A 9,957-nucleotide genomic window follows, 5' to 3' on the forward strand; every position below is an offset into this window, starting at 1 on the left:
GGACAACCCCTAGGGCTCAACTGAAGAATTACACACACACATCCCACACCCCAACCCTGGACTGTCTTTTCAAGGCCCCTAGGGCTCACCTGAAGAAACCATTACACCCCCCCACACACACACACACACCCGGACTGGCCCATCTTGTCAATCATCTAGATGATGTCAGCACTCCCACTTGTATTTTCTGCAACAAAAGTACACATGTAACTACTTAACCTTGAGTTTTGAGACCGTCCACAGGGTACTTTGTCATTTTGAAGCCATAAAAGATAATTCCTGTGTTACCAAGTGGAGCAGGTCAAAGAGCTACGTGACTAGCAGTTTGGTGTCCCCGGTTTTTTCATCCATACATTGCTAGAACAGTGGGAGCTGGGTCATTTGACATAGTTGTCAGATTTGTAATTACTATTAGCATTTTGCCAGGATGTTTCTGTTTTCTAGTTATTAAAAGAAGCAACGGAATCGAGGCACAAATATGAGCAAATGAAACAGCAAGAAGTTCAACTGAAACAGCAGGTAACTAGACACAGTGGGGTGAGTGGGGCGAGGAAAAGTTCTCAGGATCCTGTGTAGTTCCTTTGCTGGGTATCTTCACCCCAGCCAGAACTAGGCGTGGGTGTCTTGTGGCCCAGGAGCCCCCTCCTCTCCTTTGAGGTGCAGCCTAGCTTCAACTCATCTTCAGTGTTCCCCTACCTCCCTTTCTTTGTCTGTTTACACAGGTAAGTTGACTGTTAGCTAGTTTCCAGCTAAGGAAAACCCAATAAATCATCAGTATTAACTGAACTGTATGTAATCGCCAATACTTCGTTTCTTTGACCCTTAAAAAATTCTCTGTTGTGCGCGTAACCTGATATTACAATTTTGTGCTCTGAGTACATAACTTACTTTAAAATTATGGATGCCCGCCCAGTCCTAATCCTAGGTAGAGCTGGCTTTAGTTTTGCTTTTGAGATTGAAGCCTCCTCTGTTTTTCAGACTAGACGGTGTGACTATTTGATTCTAGTATGTGTGGTTGCTGGTGCTTCTCCACCATGTTGACAGGCCAGCTTAGGTTTCTGTCCCTAGACTCCACCTTTTTCTCTTAACCAGATTACATGCCAGAAGCCCTGGTAGCACAGTGCTTAAATGCCCTGCTACTAACGGAAGAGTCAGCGGTTGGAACCCACCCACTGCCCAGGAGAAGGATGTGGCAGGCTCCTTCTGGAAAGACTCCCTCCCATCCTGCAGGCCTGAGAGAGCAGCCGAACTCTGTCCTTGGGACTTGTTAGGAGTTTGAACAATAGCAGTGGTTTGGTTTAGGTTCCATTCTCTTATAAAATGTCTTTCTTAAAAAAGCTCATTATAGAGTTAACTCTAAGACTCCTTTCATGTAAAAGATTCAAGTGCATGGACACATGGAGTGTGGTCTTCGTGACCCTCCCTTTGAGGGCTGGGTATCTTGGAGAACATTCCCAGGTGGTGGAGGTAACATTGACACATTCACTGCCGGCGGGTCCGAACCACTTCTTAGCTTACTCTGCAGAGGCTGTCAGTCACACAGAAAGAGATTACTCATATTTCTTTTTCTTTTAGCTGCAGAGAACCTGGTCGACTCAAACAACCTGCCTTTGAGGTGGCAGCGTAATAATTCCTTACCCACTAGACCACCCTTTGCTTTGAAGTTAACACTCAAGAGGAGTTCTAGCAGAAGTTGTTTTGAACTTTTCACCATAAGTTTGGCTCCTGCTAGAATATTTCTTGAAAATTTGAATCCTTTCCTTTTTAGCTCTAGAAAAGGAATTCTCCATGTAAGTGAAGAGTCCTGTCCCCAAGCTCACAGTCAGCCCATCGCAGGTTCTCCTACACTGTTGTCTCTCCAACTTCTGTTGTTTGTTAATTCAGTTCCCTTAGTCCAGGTGGCATGGGACTTGCCAGTTTTGAATTCGTACATGGGCCATTTTCCACCCACATGTTCTAGCTGCATGACAAACCAACCATAATCACTTAACGTCCCAAAATTGCTGCAGCTGCGCTCCTTGGTCCTTCCGCCTGAACGCTCCCACCTCACCGGACCCCTGGCCAGGAGCTTCAGAGGTATTGGCAAGTGGTGCCTGTCTGCAGGCCGCCCAGATCTGTACTCCTGCTGGCAGTGTCCTCCCAAGACCCTCCCCACCTGCAGGCTTGATGCGCGCTCTTCCAGCCTGTGTGAGCACGGGCCACACTGCTTTCCTTCTGTTTCCTCCGTCACAGCCCAGCCCACGTGACAGCTGGGTGGACAGGTGCCCCTTCTCCCTTTCTCCTGTTGGGGTGACCAGTCCTCACTGTGACAGGTGGAAGCCTTCCTCCAGCTCCCGCTTGGCTCGGCCTCTGCAATCTGCTGTGTGTGTGATGTGATCTTAGGCCTGTGTCCTTATCCTGAGAACAGTGTCGTCATATGAGATGATCTCAACCAGTTTCCTCCTGCTCTGGAAGGAAATAATCCAGCCTACCCTACTACCCAGCTCAGGCTTCACCCACATGACCTTTCACCTCCCCACATCTCTAAACTCCTGTGGGTTTGAGAAGAAGAGAACTCTTCTATTCCTGTGGGATTCTTTCTCCCCCAGCAGAGCCAGCTCTTTGGCATCCATACCATTTACCTGCCTGTGTTAAGGAACGACATACCCTTGATACGGAGCTGAGAACTGGGCAGGTGGTAATATAAAAGCAGGCTCTTTTTCCAAGGGTTCTTTTCTTCATGCAGCTTAAGAGGGAGTTCATGCTGCATATTATGGTTATATAGACTTTAGAGCATACCACCATCCTTCAGTTTGTTTTCTTTTTATTATTTTACTTTTTTATTTTATTATTATTTTTTGTGTGTACCATCAAATCAGATCTGACTGGTACAGGAGGAGATTGTCCCTCCTTCTCCAGCAGAGCATCTGGTGGATTTAAACCACATACCTCTGGGATTGCAGTACAGCTTCTTGCCACTAGGCCACCAGAGCTCCCTCATCCTTCAGTTTTTATTACTGATGAACTAGAGTTAGTCAATATCTGCATTTTTTAAAAAAAGTTTTTATTATTTTGTGTGTGTGTACCGTCAAATTAGATCTGACTGTTACAGGAGGAGATTGTCTCTCCTGCTCCAGGAGAGCATCTGGTGGATTCGAACCTTGTACCTCTGGGATGGCAGTGCAGCTTCTTGCCACTAGGCCACCAGAGCTCCCTAATATCTGCATTTTAAACATTTCTTTGGAAAGGTGGTTATGCCGGCGATGTATCTTAAGTTTAAATGCGTTTCTGCAGGTTGTAAGACCCTAGCCATCTTTGCTGACAGATGGAGTGTGCTCTTGGTCTTATTTCTATCACTTATAACAACATTTAACCACACTGTGTTCCTTACAACATGTTGAGATTTAAAATTGCTTATCTGAAACTTAGAATTATTTCCTATTTTCTCCTGTAGCTTTCTCTTTATATGGATAAGTTTGAAGAATTCCAGACGACCATGGCAAAAAGCAATGAACTTTTTACAACCTTCAGGCAGGAAATGGAAAAGGTACTTGCAATTTTTAAAAAAAATTTTTACTTTATGTCGGCTTGCTTGTACTTGCATATTTTTAGTAAATATTACATGATAGGGGATTTCTGTATAAAAACTCTTTTCGGCCTGATTGTTTCATGGGCAAACAGAGTAGAGGCACTCCTGTTACACATGATTATTGGATGCTCTATCTTCTTTTGTTCTGATGCAGTCTTTATTTCACCTTCCGCTCTTCCCATCGACATCTGCATCTTACCCTAAGTTCCTTTATGAAATAAAACTTGTGGTCAAAATAAAGTGTTTTCTTTTTTGTTGGTGGCTTGTGAGGTTTTGTTGTTTTGAATCATTTAGTCACTTCAGTTCACTACTCCTCAATCTTGGACAGAGACTTTGCCCTTGGCAGTTAAATGATCTGAAGACATCTAAGTGGGCTAACACATACATACATATCAACCAAAAGAATTACATAGCCACTCATTCCCCTCTTTTTTGGGGGGGAGGGGATTGAATATATTTTTGGGGGGAATTCAATATCTTTTTTAGGGGGGATACAATATCTTTTTAAAAATAATTTTTCATTGTGATTTTTAATGAAAGTTTACAGAAAACTTGGATTTCCATTCATTCATTGTTGCACATTGTCCTCCCTCCCTCTCCCCTGTTCGCTTTTTTCTCTTTAAAAAAATTTATTCATTGTTGCACAATTCATCCCTCTTTTCATGCTTATTTAATTTACCATCTGCCCTTAAAATGGGGAATTTTAGACATGGTGGAGGTTAGGGATGAGTACAGTAGTGCCTGGCACTTGCCAGGCACCCTGCTGCTGTCACTTGTATTATTTATTAGCCCTTGTGGAGCAGCTGGCGGTACGTGCTTTACACTCAAGAGTCCTGAGTTACTATCCCGGTTGCATCATTTAATCCATTAATTTTGGACAAGTTGTATGGCTTTCTAGTCCTTGACCATTAAAAATGGAGACAACAAAACAGCTACTCTTCATAAAACAGAATATTTCAAACAGTGCTTGGCACATGCCAAGTGCTCAAATTACCACCTTCAGGTATTTTTAGACCTAGTAATCTGGAGAATACCATGAGCAGCAGAGGCTCCCCCCCACCCCCGCGTCCTCTATTGAGGGCCTGATCCAGTGTCAGGGATGGTGGAAGTGTGAGCTGGACTCCAGCACATGCTTGCTTATCGAGCCAGAACAGAGCTGCAGACAGACTCCCAAATTAGCTCTCCTCCAGAGAATCCTGTGCACTGGAACGTGTCCTCTGCTGGTGGCCAGAGATCACTGTGGGTCAGCATGCAGCCTGGTCTCCCCCGTGCTCTCCACAGCCTTGTCCCATCCTGCCTTGTGGTGTTAACCACTGTGTGGAGGTGGCCAGGCTGGTGGCCCTGTCTTATGGTACCTGGTTCACTGCTCCCTCTTTGAATGGCCAAGAGTGAATACAAATATTGAACAGATGGCTGGTTGAAGGGCATCAGATGCAAAATTTCTGACAGTTAGGTTCATGTGGCCTAGGTGTAATAGGTCTCCCCTTATTTTTGAACTAATTTTATAGTTGGTGGAATCCTAAGTCAGATGATCTTACAAGTTATGAGGATGAAACACTTTTTTTCTGGTCACGAGTCTTAACCAAATTATGGTGCCCCTAATGCGGAGAATCATGGAGGGTTGGCGAAGGAGAGGAAGACCCTCAACCAGTTGGATATGTGAGGATGGCACAGGATAGAGCAGAGTTCAGATCTTGTGTTCACAGGGTTGCTGTGAGTCATACTCGACAACACCTAACAGACAACAGTTCGGAAGAGGGTTTGCGCATGGAGGTTCTGTTATTTTTTGAGGGCCAGCTGTCCCCAAGATCCAAGAATCTAATGGATGAGTTTAATGGACCATCTCCAGAAAACACACAAGTGTGGACTCCCCACACACCCCTATTCAACCAAAGGTGGTGGAGGCCTTGCTGCTTGTTCCCCTGCAGTAGAAATCAACTTTGGTTTTGTCCCAGTAGGAACCTCTCTTTGGGTCTTGCTGGAACTTCTGAGAGCGGCTCCTTTTAGAAGACTCCATAGCTGTCAGCTGGGTGGGGCGGGGAGAACAGGGAGAGCGGCACACATAAAATTCTTGTCTTGTGGTGGGACGTATAGAACTGAGAGATGCAACTCGGAATTTAAATTTGCTATTCTGTTGATTCACAGATGACAAAGAAAATAAAAAAACTGGAAAAAGAAACACTAGTGTGGCGTACCAAATGGGAAAACAATAATAAAGCACTTCTGCAAATGGCCGAAGAGGTGAGGTGGTCATCTGTGAGGGAAGTGTATTAGCCAGGGCTCCTTGGGTCCAGGAACCTGTGGGTTAGTGAGCTGTCTGGAGGTCAGAAGGGAAATTCTGAGCTGGGGGGCTGAAGGAGAACCTCCTAGTTAGAAGACTTGCTTACTTAACCAAGCTGAGGCTTGGGTGGGAGACAGGCTTTGAGATCATCCATAGCAGTGGTTTCTCAAACTTCCATCAGATGGCAGCTTACTAGGGCAAGTCTCACACCTGGAGATTTAGAGGACGAATGTTCCAGAACATGGCACTCAGTGCTACCTAGCTTTGTCAAATGCATCCTAGCTTTTAAAACAGGGCAACAAGATGCTTTTTGCCCTTCTCTTAACTACAAAACCTAAATGTAATTACTTTTGCAATCACTGAATTTCACATTCACTAGAACTTGTTTCAAACTTTTCATGAGAGAATGGAGGGGCATATGTCTGTATTAATTTTGCTCTCACCTCAAAACTGGAGCAGATTCCACACAGAAGTGGGTGATTTGCTTTTTATTTAGCTGCCTTTTTTCCCTTTTAAGTTTTTTGTATTTTTTTGTGACTAACTTCTTGAATTTCTTTTATATTTTACCAATATAAAGCATTTTCAACAAAGCTAAGTGGGGTTTGGTTCTTTTTAAAGAAACATGTCAGGGAATTTGTGTTGCCCTTGAACTGTACGCTTATTACTCACATCTAAACTCTTGATTTCTAAAATTGTGCATTTATGACACAGTAAGAACATCTGACATCCACTATTTGCACAGTAACAACATAAATAACAAAAGCAGAGGTGCGAACCAAGTGTTAACGAGGCTGTGTTGGTTATGATTCTTTTAACCTGGTTGTGCTGTGAATTCTCAGTGGTTTGGCAGTTGTAGTTATACAGTTAATAACAGAATTTGACAATTATGTAATGATGTAATCACCTTCCATTTTTGGAACGTAATTATCCTAAAACATGAGTTGGGTTTCTTTACTATGTTAAATATCAGCAAAGATGTTATAATACTTGGAGATGTTTTTAAATTTTGAACTACCAGAGGTAGTTTTCAACACAGCTCAGATTTCATTTTACGAGGCCATATAACTTTTTTCCTTTTTCTCTTCCTCCCTGCCAATTACAGAAAACAGTCCGTGACAAAGAATATAAAGCCTTTCAAATAAAACTGGAACGGTTAGAGAAGCTGTGCCGAGCTCTTCAGACTGAACGAAATGAGCTCAATGAGAAGGTAGCAGTCCTCAAGGAGCAGGTCTCAGTGCGAGCAGCTGACATGGACTTGGTGCCAGTGTCACAGGCCTGTGCTGCCCTGGAGTCCCACAAGGAGTCAAGCTTGTCTGCTGGTGGTGCTCCTAGAGGCCCTGGGGCGGCGGAGCCTGAGGCTGGCATAGAGACCCTCCCCGCTGGCACAGTTGCAGGCGTTGATACCGCTGACTAAATGTGTGATCACTGTATTGAGAGATCTATTTTGTGTATACCTTTCTGTTAGTAGTAACTATTGGTTTTGTGGTGAAAACTTTCTTACTTTTTCTACCATATCTGTATTTTCTTAGAACTACTGGACTTATGTGGTGGTATAGGAAGCGGCTTATTAATTTTGGAGTCGTCTGAATAAGCCTTTCGTCAGCTGAGTTGCACATTGGCCCCATTTTCCCTACCCTTCCTAGGAATGCATGTGTTCGTTGCCTGCTCCCTACACATAATCATCATTATTAAAATTCCAGCCAGGACCAGGCTACCCCCTATTACTCCCCTCTGTTCTGATGAAGGCTCATTGATAGGAAAACAGTAAGAGTAGCAAATGTCCAGGCTCCCCTTAATAGGATTTAAAAAAAAACCCCACCCCAAAATATGATTTAATTATGTCTGAATAGCTCATTAAAATGCCAAGAAAGAGTAAAACTCTAGCTGGATCAGAGGCAAGCAAGTATTTGTTTGCTTGAAATTGGCTTTTTGTTAGTATCACTTGAGAAAATGAGAGCACCCCAAATCCAGAGCATTCAAAGCTGTGGCGGCCTCTGTATGTGGTGATGTCTTAGGAAGCAAGCAGTGTGTGCTCACAGGCTGATCACTGCACTTGGCTTTCAGGTGCAAAAAGGTGTGTGGATCTGTGCTGCCAGAAGGGCAATTACGTATTCAACTTGAATACAGACATCCTCCACAGCATACATGAGTTTAGGATGAGGGTCAACTCAGAGGGTGCTTTCCGTTAGCAGCAGCTCTTCTGCTGCCTCCTGGGCCACTTGGAGGTTGTTATAGAATGTCTGGAACATTCAAGGAGGGTCCTACCACCCAAGTACCCCAGGATTTAAAAACACGTTTTCATCATGTATCACCCTATTTCATCTGGAACGTTTTTTTGGGGGGAAACTGGACAGAGTGTGAAGTGGTGTATCTACAGGTTAGATTCTCAGCCTGTTTTCCCACCCTGTACGTAATGGTGTTTTCTCTTCTTAAAAAGAACCTCGCCAGTATTCTGGTCTCTACACTTGGAATGGGGCAAATTTCTAAATTAAAGCACACAATTTATACACCATTCCCTCCCATGTCACATGTGGCTCGATTATGCAAATGATTAATGATGGTGCACCCATGAAAGTTCTCGGTTTCTGGTGTATTATGTATTGAAATGTTTAGGGGGGCAGGGGAAGCTCTACTAGACATTCCACCTAGCAAAACTATCAAAATGACACTTCAGTTGTTTCCTGGATTGAACAAACTTTTCCACTGTCCATCTCATGGAGTTTTTCCTCTGTTGTACTTGTCCTGTCACATTCATGTTCTAAACTGAGCTGAAAGAACTGAAAATCTATGGGCAACATTACCTGGAGCGGAGCATTACATGTAAGCGTCCGCCATACACCATCTTCACCATGTGTCAGCCCGGGAGGACAAGATACCAACAAAGCAGGTTACCCGCTTACCGTCGTAAGGCAGATGCGAAACCAACCACGTTCCCCACACCCTCTTATAAATACTCCTTCAGCTACTAAAGGAAATATGGGACTCTTTAATGAGGGTATATATCAAATATTATCTACCTTATAAATTAGAGCTAATCACATTTCACAAGAACTCTGCCATATGTACAGTCTGTAACATTCTACTCAGCCAGTTTGTAGCCCACCCACATTGCTGTGGTACTTGTTCTGTGTGGATGACTGTAAATCTTGGACCTGTTGTGTATTTTCAAGGGCTTTATAAAGCAATGTGGTTAACAGTACTTGGCCTGCTGCTTCCGGCTTACTATGTATTTGTAACTAGATGCTGTCATGGTGTTTAAGGGACATGCATTTTACCTGGGATGCCTTTGGTTTCCTTTTAGAGCTTTCTTCCCATTCGTGAAGAAAAACAAACTGGGACCCTTTGAGAAGGACACCCCAATCAATCACCTCACCAAGCCCAGTGTTGTTGCTTTGTACTAAGTCCTGTTACCTGCCGTACTCTAGAACACTGTAATGCTACCAAGCTGACTCGGAAAAGGTTTGATGTTCACTCACTTCAAATTGCATTTGTTGCACCCTCATGGAAACTTGATTTGTACTATTTATAGTGGCAGTGGACACCAAGGTGTCTAATAAAGTTGGTGTCTTGGATAATGGACCATTTCATCCTCCAACTGTAGGAATACATTTCTTGGTCTCGTGACCAGTATTTTTTGTTCTGTATGCAACTGCCTTTACGACACCTGGACATCACGATTCAGTTCTCAGGTGTTGCAGAAAAATCTACCTCTTTCAGACTGTAGATGGTAAGAACTGTGAAAAAAAAAATGCAGATATCTTCTAGTTTGTGCTATACACACTGCTTTATTTTTACAGCCCATGTCTTTCATGATACAAATTGTTAAGAGGCAGCCCTGTTTTGCTTTTCAAAGACATTTTGTAGAGATTTTTCACTAATGTGAATCTGATTTTATCTACTCAATTCTGTATAGCTTAAGTAAATATGTATGATAAATTTAACAGCTTCCGTGTATTCTGTTACCCCGGTGTCCTTAAATTTACAAGCTAAAGCAAGTACAGAGAGAGGCAGATCATTGCTTTCTCAGGTTTCAGTGTGATTACTGGATAAGCCAACTCTCCCCTTGCTTTCTGCAGTTCACCCTCTGTTGGCCCAGGTTTCTGGTGCT

At 43.4% G+C, this 9,957-nt stretch overlaps 1 protein-coding gene across 1 annotated transcript in view; it reads left to right on the forward strand.

The window, feature by feature from the left end:
• TXLNG (taxilin gamma) overlaps nt 1-7,263 on the forward strand; it is a 49,385-nt gene extending 42,122 nt beyond the window's left edge. Inside the window, exons 7-10 of the mRNA XM_006892431.1 lie at nt 445-519; nt 3,434-3,526; nt 5,714-5,809; nt 6,952-7,263. Of these exons, the coding sequence (XP_006892493.1) occupies nt 445-519; nt 3,434-3,526; nt 5,714-5,809; nt 6,952-7,263 (576 nt within the window). The remainder of the gene's footprint in view (nt 1-444; nt 520-3,433; nt 3,527-5,713; nt 5,810-6,951) is intronic.
• Nucleotides 7,264-9,957: the final 2,694 nt, after the last annotated feature.

This window comes from Elephantulus edwardii, unplaced genomic scaffold (assembly GCF_000299155.1).
Source record: "Elephantulus edwardii isolate Elephantulus edwardi_28Jun2011 unplaced genomic scaffold, EleEdw1.0 scaffold00115, whole genome shotgun sequence".
In the NCBI taxonomy this organism is placed as follows: Eukaryota; Metazoa; Chordata; class Mammalia; order Macroscelidea; family Macroscelididae; genus Elephantulus; species Elephantulus edwardii.